Genomic DNA, 17,147 nt, shown 5'->3' with positions numbered 1-17,147 from the left:
AGTTGGTGGAATATATTAGGCAGCAAGCAAACACATTTGAGTTAATTTACTAAAACTGGAGAGTGCAAAATCTGCTACAGCTGTGCATGGTAGCCAATCAGCTTGGAAGCTGGTTGGTTTCTATGCAGAGCCGCACCAGATTTTGCACTCTCCGGCTTTAGTAAATCAGTCCCAGTGTCTGTGAAGTTGATGTGTTAAAAGCAGAATAAATGAGCATCACAGTTTGCTATTAAAAATGTATGTTTATTTCATTAAAGACTTAAAACATTAATATGCTTCATTAGCAGCAGATTTATCATTAGCAATTACGCTTAAGGTTTGTACATATAGACCTTTGTTTTGTTAGTAAATGTATTTTCTAAATCATAGTAAATATTTTAAAAAAATAATAATAATAATGAGTTTTAAATCTTTTATAACCCTATAATAAAAAATATGTCTACATGAGGGCCGGTTCACACTGAGAATCACATAGAAATGCTCTGTGCGTTCCTGTGCAATTTACATGCATTTCTGTGTGGATGCGATTTCAGCCCATTCATTTTAAATAAGCTAAAATCGCAGCACACCAAATGTAGTGCATGCACTACTTTTGTAAACTCATTACAACCACATTGCATGGTACTTCTGTACCAAGCGATCCTGTGCAGGCAAACGTGCAGCATTTGCAACCTGCATTTGGTGTGTCATTGATTGACACCCACTGCAGATCACAACTGCAGTTCCTTTTGAACGCAGTGCAGGAAACGCACAAAGAATGCAGTTTTTCTGCACTGTGTTCTGGTGTGGATCGGCCTTGAATTTAATCTATAAATGCAGTGAAACTGAGATTAATGATTATTAAAGTGCAGATAGCTACACTATTCAGGTAACTTTGAATCATCAAAAAGTACCTATCACCTATAAGCAAAGTGTCCATAGATGGATAGGTATCTTCCTGAGAACGATGGGTGGGGAGATATTTGCTTATCTTCTAATGGGTCATAGGAATGCAGGGACCGACCATTATAGAATGCTGGGACCCACCGCTATAACCAATCAGCATGCACAGCAGTTCATATGCAGTATTTTGAATTATTCACCTTTCTAAATCAAATAATAATCTAATTTGAGAGTATCAAGTCACAAGTCAATTCATTTGAAATTGTATCATTGTAATGGTTCAAGTGTCCACAAAACATGCCAATTTGTTTTAGGGGTCTTAAAAGCCCTCATCTTTAGAGATAGACTTTGAAAATTAGGCAATCTGCCAAATACTGCTGGATGGAAAAGTCTTGTGTCAAGTGTAAAAAGTCTGCGGAGCTTAACAATTCAGAGGTTTAATAGGTAACTCATAACGTCATGAGCTAAGCCTGAGACTTGGATGCGGGAAATGTTCCCTCCAGTGTCCCAGGGACATTGATGGATAGCAGACTGGCAAGATATTCAACTTTATTGTCTACATTTTGGGTATTAGAGGGCCCATACAGAGGGCTCTTGGATGTTAAATCACAGGAAAAAAAGACAACTGACTGGCCAAGGTATAGATCATGACTGGACATGGCCAGACATGCTAACAGAACTAGGTAAGTAAAGATCTTGGAGGAAAAGAAAAAGGTGTAAATTAGCACGTGTGGGGAGGGGGGGGGGGGGGGCAAGGAGGCAAATAGGGTAGGGAAAGCTTCAGAAAAATGTTTCCCTAGCCCTTTTACTAGATTGATTGGGAAGTCCCTCATACTAGATGAAGGCAATATTTTGGGGGAAAATCTGACTGTATTTTTCCAGTGTTTAGCAAAAACCTACCCAACTATGTGGAACATTTGCTATAATGGGTCAGCATCTAATCCAATATTACTGGATCAGATCAATTTGTTGTTATAGTAAATGCGGTCATTATTGACTTGGAGTATGTGGGAAGCTTTAGAAAAGCAAATCCAGTCTATTTATATGTGTAAATTTGAACAAGAGCCATAAAACATGCCCATAATATCTTTACATTATATATACAAACTTTATTTCTGGGACTATTTAACACCCCCTGTATTATTGGCCAAGCATTCTATCTACAATGTATGTAAATCCACAGTTGGGACTAGAGCTGATCATTTCTTAGACAGGCCTTGCAGTATGTCAATGGGGAGGGGGAATACAATGGTGGAATTGTTCTCGGTGGCGATCGTGGCTAAGGTTTGGAGGTAGCGCAGTTGTAGAGCTGCCGGAGATTCACAGATCACCATTGAAGCTTCCTTCAGAGCCCGAGAGGCGTTCATCTCCCCTTCTGCTGCTATTACCTAAAAAAGTCATAGGAGGCAAATGAAAAATACACTTTATAATATACCGGTTATATTTAAGCATGAGTCACAATTGAACAAGTGAATGGAGGAGTTATGCTCTATTCACACTGGAGAGGTAAAACCACAGACCTCATATATAAGCTGTTTCAGCTTTACTTGGAAAGAGGAGAAAAGACTTCTAGAGAGATTGCAACAAACCTGCAGCAGCAGTATACTGGATCTATACACTGTACTATCTGTTGTTTGAGGAATTTATAAACAATGCGTATCACAAAAAACGTTGGCAAAATAAAGGTCCTTAGTACTTTGAGAACCGTAGTACATTGTGCCAAAGTGCACTGCCCCTCACCCCTCTTTCTATTTTCGATGTAAAATATTGGCAGAGTCAGTATGGCAATTTAAATGCATCAGTGTCCCCGATCTGCCTGACAGTCTGCTTCCTAGACCCCCTTTCACTCCTTCTACATAGGCTGCAGACTATATTATGGCCCCCCTTTCAACATTTGCATACCTAACAGCCCACACCTGCCTGGTGCTAGTAAGCTGGGCAGCCCCTTAAGCCGGCCACTGTGCCAATTTTTGCTGGTTCCTAAAGAACCAGACACAATTTGGTTTGTTGGTGACCCTCTTGTCTCCTCCCGCCTTTTTTTAATCAAAGGAGCCTAGCAGAAAAGAGTCAGCCAAACAATGGCTGCCTCCAATAAGATGCTGCTAATGTCCCGGTATCAGTGGTTGTCAGAGGTTACCAGTGGTTGTCAGAATACAATGGCACAATGGGGGGATAGTGTATAGTGTGGATGAAGGAATCTGTTAGACCAGCCTAAGGGGGCAAGTAGTGTCACTCAGCTTCCCCTGTGCTTCTTGACCTGTACTCACCTGACTGAATAAAAAAATGTATATATTTTTATTAGGCTATGTTTTTAAAAAGCTGCAATACAGACTGAAGGACAAAAAAAATATAACATTTAAAACCATAGTGAATACAGAGAAAAGACCTCCGCAGCCACCTAAATTGGTTCTGGGCCACACAAAAGAGAAAACTGCTTTATATGCGGATGACACCCTCTTGTTCCTCTTCAATACCCATACATTTGTCACTTCAAAGAAATCAAGGTAATATTAGATTTCAGAAGGCGCTAGAGTAATAGTAGTAGAGTTCATACAAAAGTACATACAAAAGCCCCACAAGTGGTATAATCAGATGAATAACCGTGTTCCAAATGTGTAGGAAAGACGATGCAAATGAACTCATTCCACAGATAATCACCTCAACTGCTCTCATTATGCAAGTCTCACTCCCTGAATAATTATGCCTTACATATACATGCTCGACATATTAATTATTTTCTAAATGAATTATCTATTTATTTATTTATTATTTATTAATACCCATGGATTGATTTCATCTGTAATTTCAATCATCAATCAGTTTGGGCATTTGTTTTGCTTTGCGCCTTTTATATCATATTCAACACAGCATTTCTCTGCCTTCTGTATTAACTGGAAGAAGTCTATACTGCTGCCTCTTGACCCTTTCCCTTCGCCGCTACCTCCCATTTTGGCACTGTTGAAAGTAGTTATTTCCTTGAAATACCTTAGAATTACTACCCCCTGCTCCCCTTTGACATATGTTACACAAAATAATCTCCCTTTGTTGACTAGATTCCAAGCTTAAAGTAAAACCTGCTGTTAATTGCCCTTATCTTTAGTGGGCCGAATCAACTTTTTATTAAAAAAATGCCATCTTTTGAGACTTAATTTAGAAGACAAAAACCCCTAGAACCAAACATCTGGCTGGCTGGGAGTTTTTTTGTTGGAACCCTTTGAGATAATTCTGTAAAATCTGATTTTAAAAAATGGTTCTAAAGTTTTTTTCACCTAATGCACTCTCTGCATTAAGGTAAAGAACTACCTGTCCTACAAACCCCAATCCCTAAACACTTACCTTTTTTTTTTTTTTTAAACAGCCTCCCCTGATACTGTTTTTAAACAATATATTTAAATTTGTATTAAGGAATACTCAATTTGTATGTTTTACATTTGCCCATAATTCAGGTTTTAGTTTACCAGTGTTAATAAATGTTGCAGGTGAAACATTGTGTCACAGGGATAAGATGGCGCCATCAGTTAGTGCATAACCACTAAAGAATAATTGCTTACTTCAATGCAATAAACCTGTTTTTTTTTTTTTTACAACTGCCTAATTTTTAACACATAATCCATGCACTGAAAATTAGAAAATTGCCAACTATGGGACTTAAATACATATAAGACATTCAGTTAAGGACTTAGAAGCAGTCTTATAAGTCATGGATACAATGTAACTTACAAATACCAGCCCAGTATAATATTTGTAATGTTACTATCCCATGCTGCACATTTTACGACGTGCTTTTTGTCTAATATCTGGTAATCATTACCTTAGCTCTGGCCTCTCGAGTAGCTTCAGCCTCAGCTGCCATGGCCCTCTGCATCTGCACTGGTAGACGAACGTCCCTCATTTCTACCCGTTCCACATTCACCCCCCATTCATGGGTAGCATTATCCAGAATTGACTAAAAGACATAGAATGGTTTATTTTATAAGCTTATTACCATAAAATACATACAGTGCCTTGAAAAAGTATTGATAGCCCTTGAAATTTTCCACATTTTGTCATGTTACTACCAGAAATGTAAATGTATTTTATTAGGGTTGTATATGATAGACCGTCAGAAAGTGGCACATAATTATGAAGTGGAAGGAAAATGATAAATGGTTTTCAACATTTTTTACAAATAAATATCTGAAAGTGTGGTGTGCGTTTGTATTCAGTCCCCTTTACTCTGATATCCCTAACTAAATCTAGTGGAACCAATTGCCTTTGTTACCTAATTAGTAAATAGAGTCCACCTGTATGTATTTTAATCTCAGTATAAATACAGCTGTTCTGTGAAGCCCTCAGAAGTTTGTTAGAGAACCTTAGTGACCAAACAGCATCATGAAGGCCAAGAACACACCAGACAGGTCAGGGATAAAGTTGTGGAGAAGTTTAAAGCAGGGTTAGATTACAAAAAAAATATCCCAAGCTTTGAACATCTCACAGAGCACTGTTCAATCCATCATTTGAAAATGGAAAGAGTATGGCACAACTGCAAATCTACCAAGATATGGCTGTCCAACTAAACTGAGAGGCCGGGCAAGGAGAGGATTAATCAGAGAAGCCACCAAGAGGCCCATGGTAACTCTGGAGGAGCTGCAGATATCCACAGCTCAGGTGGGAGAATCTGTCCACAGGACATCTATTAGTCATGCACTCCACAAATCTGGCCTTTATGGATTGGAAATTAGAAAGCCATTGTTGAAAGAAAACCATAAGAAATCCCGTTTGCAGTTTGTGAGAAGCCATGTGGGTTACACAGCAAACATGTGGAAGAAGGTGCTCTGGTCAGATGAGACTAAAATTGAACTTTTTGGCCTAAATGTGTGTCCAAAAATTAACACTGCACATCACCCTGAACACACCATCCCCACCGGGAAACATGGTGGTGGCAGCATCATGTTGTGGGGATGCTTTTCTTCAGCAGGGACAGGGAAGCTGGTTCAGAGTTGATGGGAAGATGGATGGAGCCAAATACAGGGCAATCTTAGAAGAAAACCTGTTATGCCGTGTACACACGAGCGGAATGTCCGTCACAAAAGTTTGATGAGAGCTTTTCATCGTATATTCCGACCGTGTGTATGCCCCATCTGACTTTTTCCGTTGAAAATTCAGACGGACTTAGATAGAGAACATGTTCTATATTTTTCCGCTGGAACTAATTACTATCGGAAAAACCGCTCGTCTGTATGGTGCTCCGACGCACCAAAAACGACACATGCTCTGAAGCAAGTACGAGACGTCGTACGTGTTGTCCCATCGTACGCGTTGTACGTCACCGAGTTCTTGACGGTCGGACTTTGGTGTGACCATGTGTATGCAAGACAGCTTGAGCGGAATTCTGTCGGAATTCCAGCGGAGAAACCTTCGGAGTTTATACCGACAGCAAAACCGCTCATGTGTACACAGCATTAGAATCGAGACTGGGGCAGAGGTTCACCTTCCAGCAGGACAACGACCCTAAACATACAGCCAGAACTACAATGGAATGGTTTAGATCAAAGCATATACATGTGTTAGAATGGCCCAAAGTCCAGACCTTTTAAATCCAATTGAGAATCTGTGGCAGGACTTGAAAATTGCTGTTCACAGATGCTCTCCATCCAATCTGCCAGAGCTTGAGCTATTTTGCAAAGAAGAATGGAAAAAAATGTCACTCTCTAGATGTGCAAAGCTGGTAGAGACATCCCCAAAAAGACTTGCAGCTGTAATTGCAGAGAAAGGTGTTCTACAAAGTATTGACTCAGAGGGCTGAATACAAATGCACGCAACATTTTTTACATATTTATTTGTAAAAACATTTTGAAAACCATTTATCATTTTCCTTCCAATTCACAATTATGTGCCACTTTGTGTTGGTCTATCACATAAAATCCCAATAAAATACATTTACTTTTTGGTTGTTACATGACAAAATGTGAAAAATGTCAAGGGGTATGAATATTTTTTCAAGGCACGCTATAAATGTAACATCATACTATACAGAAAATATACAGCACATACCAGGAAATGGCAGATAATGTATTCAAGGGCTTTCCATAACTTTTGTTATAGCTCTCTAGCATCTTTTCATTCAACCCTGAAGGAATTTTTTTGTAAAATTTGGTTGTAGGCCTTGGCTTAGGATTTTAAAATCGTGCTGACTGTCACTTAAACAAGCTGCTAGCAGGCTTTGAATCTGCGCTAATGGTTTTTTATTCCTCACTTGAGCGAATTGGATCATGCTTTATTTGGAGTTTTTTTGTCTTCCTCTGGATCAACTGTGGGTATAGGATTGTGTATATGGAGGTTATGTATTGAATTGTTTGTTTTCTATTGGCTGAACTAGAAGGACTAGCGTCTTTTTTCAACCTGACTATGTAAAAACAGCACAGGTCAACATAGTGTAGAAAGCATAACAAGTTTTGTACTAGCCTGTAGTGCTGTCATCTTAAAGTGCAACTGAAGGCAAAATATTTTTTTTTCATTTTGGATAGTGTAAGGGAGGGTTATAACTAGGGATGCACCCATAACAATTTTTTATGTACCTTTTCTCAAGTACTTACCTATACCAATTACTGATACCTATTTTGCCCTTGGATGCATTTATTTTTTACATGCATGTGCTACCCGGTTTTGACAGCAGGACTTCAGCTCCCTCCAGTGTGACTTTGTTCAGTGGTTCAGGTGCGATTCAGGTGCAAATTGTCAAAGTGTATGACAATGGACCATGCTCAAAATCGTACCAGACTCTTTTTCAATAAAACGTGCTGCAATACTCTCGGCCCCCGATTGGGTCACCCTCGGCCTTGCCATGAGTTAGTTCTTCTGGGGTTGTTGTTATATTGTCATACTGTCCCCTCCTTCTACAGGTGATACCTCTCCTGGTAGAACTGTGACTACTAATACTCAATGTCCTCAGAGTGTTTTCCCAGGGACCCTTTCTTTCCTCCTTATCTTCTCCTATTCCCCGTCTCCTTACCTTCCCCCTTCCACCATTTCCTCTGGTTACCCTTGTTTGTTTTTTCCTTTCCTTTCTCTTTCCTCTCTTCCTTTTTTTTCCTCTTCTTTTTGTTTTGTTTTTCATATGAACAACAGTTCCAAAATGTTTTTAGTGTCCTATAGTGACACTCATCATAGTTCATGTACAGTTTTCTAATATGTATGAGTCGTGTTGTGGGCGATAGCCATTGAGCTGACTTACCATTTTATTCCATTATTCTAATGACTTGTTTATATATTTTGACTGTTATCTTAATAAAAAATATTTTCAACCCTAAAATGTGCTGCAGCCGGCCCGCACATATGTGAACAGGCTCCATTGAAAAGGCTGCAGGTTTACGTCATGCGAATCGGAGGCAGTTTAAAATGCAGCCAATTCGCATATATGTGAACCGGGTCTTAGAGTCTGCAGACTCAACAGTATCGGTTTTAGTATCGGAGCATTTGCAGAAGTACAAGTAGTCATACAAATGCTTAGTATTGGAACCAATACCGGCATCGGTACAATGCTAATTATAACACCTGTTCGGTTTTTTGCCATTCATGTCCCATTTGGGGGATTTCCTTTCACTTCTTTTACCATAGCCGCCACAACAGGAAGATAAAGGATATAATTGCAAAGTGAGGAAAAACCCTGGATGTCTCCAGGGTCTCTATAACTAGTGTCTCCATTGGAAGATTTCCCCTCTACTCCTGATAAGGTGACCATGCAAATTTGAGATTTTCCTTACCTTTCACTTTCATTGATAATGGTCACTAATACAAATAGAAGGGTCAAGCAAAAAAAAAAATCACTGTTAACATTTGTATTTTTTCTGTTGTTGCTGAGGGAATGAACAGCAGTGTAAAAGCAGCAGTTTTGATACCTCTTCTGAATACGATAGATGTAAGCTTTAGAATTTGAGGGCTCATTGAAAATAGGCCTGGAATTATATGCCCAGCATTAATAGGAGGGCCTACATGACTGGGTGTGCAGCGTAGGCTGTAGTTAGGTAGATTAATAAATATTTTTAAAAATAGTAACAGGCTTACCTGATTGGAAGTGAGCAGGATGTGGTAGGGTGGAGCAAGCTGGGGCAGGGTGGGGCCAACGGTGGTCTAGGCAGAGAGGGGGAGTTCACTGAGGGTCAGTTGGAGCCGGGCAGACCAAGAGAACTTTTAAAAGACCCTGTCAGTGACGGTTCCTGGTTGGTGCTTTTGATAGGCCTTACCATGGCTGACATTAAGAGCATGCTCTCTCAACTTCGGGCAGCTGCAATGGCAAATGGGCCTCAGTGGCTTGAGTCGCAGATGGCAGATATGCTACAGGGGTTGGGCCAGGTTCCTGCTTCACCTGCCCCTCGTTCATCACGGGCTAGGAGATCTCACCCTCCTGAGTGCCTGAAGTGACCCCTAGGGTTGGCCGCCGCACTAGAAGCCCCAAACGGGACCCTTCAGCTCCAAAGGCTAAGAGGCAGCCTCCTTCTCATGCTGCCGAAGCTGGGAGGAATCCTCTACACAGGCGGGACAAAGTGAGGGGAAACCCAAAATTTTACTGTTTTCACTGGCACAGAAGTAGAAGGCATGTATTCCAATTAGGACATCTGTACTGATGACAATTGTTAGAACTGGAATTTCTCTGGGCCCAGTGGGGAGATTCATTTTTGTGTCTCTGGGACAGTAAGTAACAAGAAATCTTTACAGTGGACAGGAAAATAAAAACTTGGTAGACGTTCTTACCTTTTCCCATTAAAAAGAAGCTTAAAAAAAAACAAAAAAAAACAGTTCATCACTGGGAGGGCAGAATCCTACCTGAATATTGTGGGCGATATCCTCGCGGTTTGACAAGATGCTGGAGAGGGTCTGTGTCCCTAGAATGTTCCTCAAAGTGGTTTGGGACAGCTGGGCAGTAGCTAAATTAACATTGTACACATTGGCCACAGATTTTATTGCATTGTAAATCCTATAATACACAACGCCATCCACTGTTGTTGTAACTGAGTCTTTAGTAAGGATCTAAAAGAAAAACAGGAGCAATTCAAATGTTGCTAAAAATAACCATTAAAGTGACACTACACAATCTCCTTATTCTCCAAAAATAATCCATACACCCCCACTACTTAATGGCCCTGTAATCTATTTTCCATGAAATTGTTTCTTCCTGTGTTTTTCTGCCTTCTTGTAACATCCTCTGTGAGCCTTAATTTTACCCCCTCACTTCCGATTGTTTGGAACAAGCAAAGTTAGTTGCGGTCATGTGCACTGCTTTATGCACACTACAAATCCTATAGTCCATAGTTCATCTCAGAAGTGAGCAAGAGAGTGTAGCTGTGTTCCTACACACAGTGGAATCATGGGGAAGGAACACAGCCACCCTCTAACAGGAAGGCAGATTACAGCTGCAAAAAAAAACAATTAGGAGGAGGCTGAGAGCAGTAGAAGGTACTTTTTGTGTTGAGGCTGGGTTCACACTTATGCGAATTGGATGTGGGTTTCCCCGCATCCATTTTACATGACAGGAGATTGTGACCGGCTCTCAATGGAGCCGGTTCACACATCTCCAGGGCGGCTGCAGAGCAGATTGCACAGAGGTCCTGTGCGTCTTTGGTTCCATTCCAGGTCCGAATTCAGGCAACAATTCGGGCCTGATTCGTCCCTGAAACGGAGAACAGGGACGCACCAGACCCCTGCTTTAAGCCGCATCCGTTTTAAGTGTAAACCCAGCCTGAAGTGTAAGTTTGCCTTTTCACAAAAAATGAAAAGGTGAACATACTACACACACCCTACCCCTCTTGGTCTCCACTGCATTGACCTCCATAGATGATCAGCTTTTACTTCCTATGCAGCTGGTGCAGCATTTCAGAGACTTGAAAGCCAGTCTTCTGTGATTTCTTTTAGAGCGATTCTGATTGGTCAGCACTGACACGTGACCACTTTTAATTAAGTAGAAGGGGAAAAAGACTGCGGCTTTCAAATTCCTGCACCGCTGCACCAGCTGAGTGGGTAGTGAAAACTGATCATCTATGGAGGTAAATGCAGGGGAGCAGAGGAGTGGGGAGGGTGTAGTATGTTAGTTCACCTTTTCATTTTTTGTCCCATATAGGTAAAGGATCACACGACAGGAAGTGATCTGAATTCTCTCCAATGGGTAACTGACAAAGAAAAAACTGAAAGGGATCTGAACTCTTCTGGACTTTTATACACTTTAAAAGTAGGTCAGTCACCACGTGAACAATAAAACTAAATATTAACCTGAGGCATCACACAATGGTTAATATAATGAGCTAAAGTTGACACAAGACTAATCCCATCACAGGAACCTCCACGAGTTAGCCAAATTAGCCAACACACAGAAACAATAGGTAACTCAATCAACAATGGGAATTCACACCTATGGGAGGTCCCCCAGGCACACACCTCTCAAAGAGTAGTGCTCTCTTAAAAGCCAGGGCCCTTAGTCAGTGGGTAGGAGGCTTGCCCCTAATCCTTACCAAAAGTCTCTGTCCAAGTTTGGTCTGTCACAGAGATATACTGGGAAATCAATGTATTCCATACATATAATAATAGTATACATCTATTCAAAACTGGGGAATATCAGGTGCATGTCCAAGCTGTTGATAAATGAGATGAAGTACAATGAACAAGTTGGCCACTCTCCAATGATGTCAGCCTTCACAAAGCTTTATTATTCCACGACTAGATCCCAGTAGAGTCTACCCAGATCATAGATCTGTTAGATGAAACATGTCAAAGTGAAGACTGGCCTTGGTGGACTCTCCTGTGATCTAGAACTGGAGTAATAAAGCTTTGTGAAGACTAATGTCATTGGAGTGAGAGCAACTTTTTTCATTCCATATGGGGAGCATTGATGAGCTACATCGACCGGCACCCAGAACCACAGAGATGGTGGATTGCGAGCTCAGAGCGGCCGTTATCATTAGTACTGAGATAAAGTAGCCTATGGGAAGTCACAGCAGCCAATAGTTACTCTCTACCAGGCCAGCTCACCAGGAATATAACTGCTCATTACAGAGCTGTAACATATTTTATTTATGATGACATGGAATATATTTATACATTGAAGACAATTAATGCACCTACTTCTTGTGGTGGGATTGCAAATGATATCACCCTCAAATCCACCTTAATGAAAGTATCAGTGCAGGGTAGAATGAACATCAGTCCTGTATATCAAAAGAAGATCATCAGTAAAATGTACATTTCATACTATCCCAGGACTATAAAAACAGTTCCTTTTTTATTAATCGGGTAAATGATTAATTGTTGAAAATTTGTATTTTGCATTGCTCTTTTGAGCCAGCATATGAAGCTTTAGGCTGCTTGCCACATATGTACCCATATATTTTTAATGCATATTGTAAAAATCTTTTGTGTAGAGGTTCTGTAGCTAAAGCTGGAATTTACACATATAATGAGATCACTCATTCCCTACTGTATAGCTCAATCTGAAGTTTCAGAAAGACAAAGAGCCATAAAGCATACAACTAATGTCTCTCACCAGGGCACCAAGTTCAGCTGAGTTCCAGTCAGAAGCTGTTCCACTTGGACCCACTGTTTGAACTGACCATGGCGACACCATTCCAAGATACGTTTTAGGTGACTTGCCATGTGGTAAAGATTAACGTCTGGCAAGGCCATACCGCCCATCAGTTTTGGCAAACGTAAAATCGACTGGGCGAGCCGTGGGGGTTTTTGGGCCCAAAGGAAGGTAACAAAGGCTTGGTTCACCGCCCTAAGAAACAAGTTTGGAATCCGGATGGGGAGGGCCTGTAGATGGTATAGCAGCCGAGGCATGATGTTCATTTTGAGTATGCTGCAGCGTCCGAACCATGAGAACATACCCTGCTGCCAAGATTGTAGATCTTTTTTAATGACCGTTAAGAGGGGTCGAAAATGTCCTCCATCCTACTGGGTAGAAAAATGCCCAGATATTTGATGAAGGTCTCTGACCACTTGAAAGGGAAATCTGCCCGCAAACCGTGATTTTTGGGGACATCGTACCATCTAAACGGAGGCCCGAGATGTATGGGTTTTCTCTGACTGTTCGGAGAAAGGATTCCAGGGTCAGGATAAATATCAGGGGAGACGGGACATCCCTGTCTCATCCCATTTGCTATACCGAAGGGGGAAGAGAGGTGGTCGTTCACCTTTACTTGGGCCGACGGGTGAGAGTAGATTGCTCGTATCCAGCTTAACATCCGGTGTCCTAACCCCACATGTCGAAGGGTCTCTATCAAAAAGGGCCCGTGCACCCCGTCGAACGCCTTCTCAGCGTTGGTCGAGAGGAGCAGCATAAGAGTTCCCCGAGTCCGAGCTGCACGGATCGGGTTAAGCGCTTTCGTATTGTTGTCACACGCTTCTCTCGAGGGCACAAAACCAACCTGATCCGAATGGACCAGCTGCGGAATCAACTCCATTAAGCGCATTGAAAGGACTTTGGTAAAGATTTTAAGGTCCACGTTTAGAAGGGATATCGTCTGATAAATCTGGCAATGTAGGGGATCTATGCCCTCTTTAGGGATTACCATAATGAAAGCTCGCAATTTGTCCACAGAGGGGAACACTCCTTCCCCAGCATCATTATATGCAGTTCGAAAGTGTGGGATCAAAAGATCCCCGAAAGTCTTATAATAAAAGAGGGAGTATCCATTAGGGCCCGGTGCCCTGCCATTATGCATTTGGGCCATCGCCAGACTTACCTTGTCCCCAGAGATAGGCGAATCTAGAGTTGTCAGCAGCTTGTCCAGCAGGTGGGGGCTAGCTATTTTTGTCAATTACTTCTATCCTCTCAGTTGGTTGTTACACTAGATCACATTGGTGCTTTTTATCCCCCTTTAGAACATCGATGCACTTGCTCCTGATGAGTGGATAGGAGTGCACGAAACGCGCCAAGCCCATTTTTGATGCATCTACTTCATATCATTAGATGGTTTTAATTTTGTATTATACCTGATCAAGTGACAATGTTCATTTCCCTGGGGGATCACGATGTACAACTTTCATTGTTTATGTGTCATGTTGGTTACAATTCATACTATGTATATTGATACTTCATATGCTTTTATGCATGTTATACTGTTCTATTTATGCCATTTTTGGTTTACTAATAAATATACAGATGCTTATATGTGGATTTTGCTTGCCTCCACTGCACACGCCTCATTCAAAGTCCCAATCTTCCCCCCTTTTTTTGCACTACGCCGTGAAGGACTGAAATCCTGCAGCGCCCTCAAGGTCCACCTGCTCAAGAAAGCACATGTGCAGGCCTGTCTAAAGTTCGCTAATGAACATCTGAATGATTCAGAGAAGAACTGGGTGAAAGCGTTGTGGTCAGATGAAACCAAAATCGAGCTCTTTGGCATCAACTCAACTCAACTGTTTGGAGGAGGAGGAATGCTGCCTATGACCCCAAGAACACCATCCCCACCATCAAACATGGAGGTGGAAACATTATGATTTGGGTGTGTTTTTCTTCTAAAGGGACAGGACAACTTCACCGCATCAAAGGGACAATGGACAGGGCCATGTACCATCACATCTTGGGTGATAACCTACTTCCCTCAGCCAGGACATTGAAAATGGGTCGTGGATGGGTATTCCAGCATGACAATGACCCAAAACACATGGCCAAGACAACAAAAGAGCGGCTCAAGAAGAAGCACATTAAGGTCACATTAATCCCATAGAAAATATGTGGAGGGAGCTGAAGGTTACCAAACGTCAGCCTCAAAACCTTAATGACTTGCAGAGGATCTGCAAAGAGGAGTGGGACAAAATCCCTCCTGAGATGTGTGCAAACCTGGTGGCCAGCTACAAGAAATGTCTGACCTCTGTGATTGCCAACAAGGGTTTTGCCACCAAGTACTAAGTCATGTTTTGCGAAGGGGTCAAATACTTATTTCACTCATTAAAATGCAAATCAATTTATAACTTTTATGAAATGCATTTTTCAGGATATTTTCGTTGTTATTCTGTCTCTAACTGTTAATATAAACCTACCATTAAAATTATAGACTGATCATTTCTTTGTCAGTAGGCAAACATACAAAATCAGCAGGGGATCAAATACTTTTTTCCCTCACTGTATGCAGAGTGGTGCAGGTAGGGCCGTCTTTACCGCAGGGCAAAAGGGGCAGCTGCCCAGGGCCCAGTCATTGTTGGGGGCCCAAAGCAGCTGCTCATACTCTCCAATTGTCAGAAAGCTCCCAAAAATCAAAGCCGCGGTCAGGACAGCACATCGCGGATCACTGTACGGGGGATCGCTGTCCACTGTCCGCACAGACTGGAATCTCCGCCCCCCCCTGTCATTTATAATATATAGATATATATATATCTATACACAGTGCTGGTACAAGCCCATCTGGTGCCCAGGGCGAAGATGGCAAACTGCGCCCCCCCCCCCAGGTATAAAGAAAGAGTCAGTGTCCTTTCAAAACCAGAAAACACTTAAAACAATACAACACTACAATACAACAATACAATACTGTAGCTGCAGCCTCTGCCACCGCACCTCTGGACCCCTTTACATTACACAACTCCCTGCACCTCTGGACCCCTTTACATTACACAACTCCCTGCACCTCAGGACCCCTTTACATTAAACAACTCCCTGCACCTCTGGACCCCTTTACATTACACAACTCCCTGCACCTCTGGACCTCTTTACATTACACAACTCCCTGCACCTCTGGACTCCTTTACATTACACAACTCCCTGCACCTCTGGACCCCTTTACATTACACAGCACCCTGCAATTCTGGACCCCTTTACATTACACAGCACCCTGCACCTCTGGACCCCTTTACATTACACAGCACCCTGCACCTCTGGACCCCTTTACATTACACAGCACCCTGCACCTCTGGACCCCTTTACATTACACAGCACCCTGCACCTCTGGACCCCTTTACATTACACAACTCCCTGCACCTCTGGACCCCTTTACATTACACAGCACCCTGCACCTCTGGACCCCTTTACATTACACATCACCCTGCACCTCTGGACCCCTTTTAATTACACAGCACCCTGCCCCTCTGGACCCCTTTACATTACACAGCACCCTGCACCTCTGGACCCCTTTTAATTACACAGCACCCTGCACCCATTTACATTACACAGCACCCTGCACCTCTGGACCCCTTTACATTACACAGCACCCTGCACCTCTGGACCCCTTTACATTACACAGCACCCTGCACCTCTGGACCCCTTTACATTACAAAACCCCCTGCACCTCTGGACTCCTTTACATTAAACAGCACCCTGAAGCCTTTGGGTTCACACTGGTGTAATGGAGTTTGTCGCAGTGCTGGCGTATACGCATTTTTTTGCATTTTATCCCCATTTTTAGCTGCAATCCCACAGAATTCTATTAGCTTGTGTAATTTTACTGTGTTTTCTGAAAGCACACCAAAGATTCAGTATAGAGGACATTTGGTGCGCTTTCAGAAAATGTTGCAAAAATGTGTAACCTAATAGAAGTCTGTGGGACTGTAGTGAAAATTGAGGTAAATGCAGGAAAACTGTGTATACACCAGCACTGCAACTGAACCACAGGGCATCAGTGTGAACTCACTTGAGTCCTGGTTAAGGATGAGCTCCGGCGTGTTCGCATGCTGCACGCGCAGAGCCCGCCAAGAAGTCGGCACTGCACAGCGCTAATCACAAGCAGTGAGACATTTCCCGATGTGCGGCTGCAGAGATCAGGAAATGTCTCACTGCCTGTGATTAGCACAGAGCATTGCCGACTTCCTGGCGGGCTTGGCATGTGCAGCATGCGAACATGCCGGAGATCATCCTTAGTCCTGGTTCACATATATGTGATGCAGAAATCGGAGCGATTCCAGTGCGGATTCCTGCATTGCATGTCGCTTGTCGGCCGTCCACATTGCCCTTTGCAAACTGCTACGAGTATCAATTTCAAAATTAATGACACCCCCAGATCAGTTTGCAGATTGCAGTGAGAACTGTAAAATGGTACAGGAATCGGATTGCATAGGTGTAAACACCCATCCAATTCGATTCCAGTGCAGACCAAAAAAAGGGTCCTGCATAGTTTCGGTGCAAATGCGATTTCAGCCATACAGTTTGTATGGCTGAATTCACATCGCACAGACATCGCATGTGATTTGTACAGCAATGCGGTGCGAATCACATGCAATGTCTCTGATCACACTAGTGAAAACCCTGGCTAAAGGAACATGATGGGGCCAACTATTAGCATAGAGTTAATGAAAGACTCTGCTACTGG

General features: G+C 42.3%; 1 protein-coding gene across 3 annotated transcripts in view; it reads right to left on the bottom strand.

Annotated features, from left to right (window-relative positions):
• Nucleotides 1-222: 222 nt before the first annotated feature.
• The window catches only part of STOML3 (stomatin like 3), a 73,127-nt gene continuing 56,202 nt past the window's right edge, over nt 223-17,147 (bottom strand). For all 3 annotated transcript variants that reach the window (XM_073613281.1, XM_073613280.1, XM_073613279.1), the window contains exons 5-8: nt 11,974-12,056; nt 9,685-9,888; nt 4,694-4,828; nt 223-2,270 (exon numbers count right to left, since the gene is read on the bottom strand). In XM_073613281.1, the coding sequence (XP_073469382.1) occupies nt 2,082-2,270; nt 4,694-4,828; nt 9,685-9,888; nt 11,974-12,056 (611 nt within the window). In that variant the 3' untranslated portion in view covers nt 223-2,081. The remainder of the gene's footprint in view (nt 2,271-4,693; nt 4,829-9,684; nt 9,889-11,973; nt 12,057-17,147) is intronic.

The sequence above is a fragment of the Aquarana catesbeiana genome, linkage group LG02, assembly GCF_042186555.1.
Source record: "Aquarana catesbeiana isolate 2022-GZ linkage group LG02, ASM4218655v1, whole genome shotgun sequence".
Lineage (NCBI taxonomy): Eukaryota > Metazoa > Chordata > Amphibia > Anura > Ranidae > Aquarana > Aquarana catesbeiana.
Note: the sequence above shows the minus strand (reverse complement) of the source record. Positions and strands in the feature narration are given on the sequence as shown.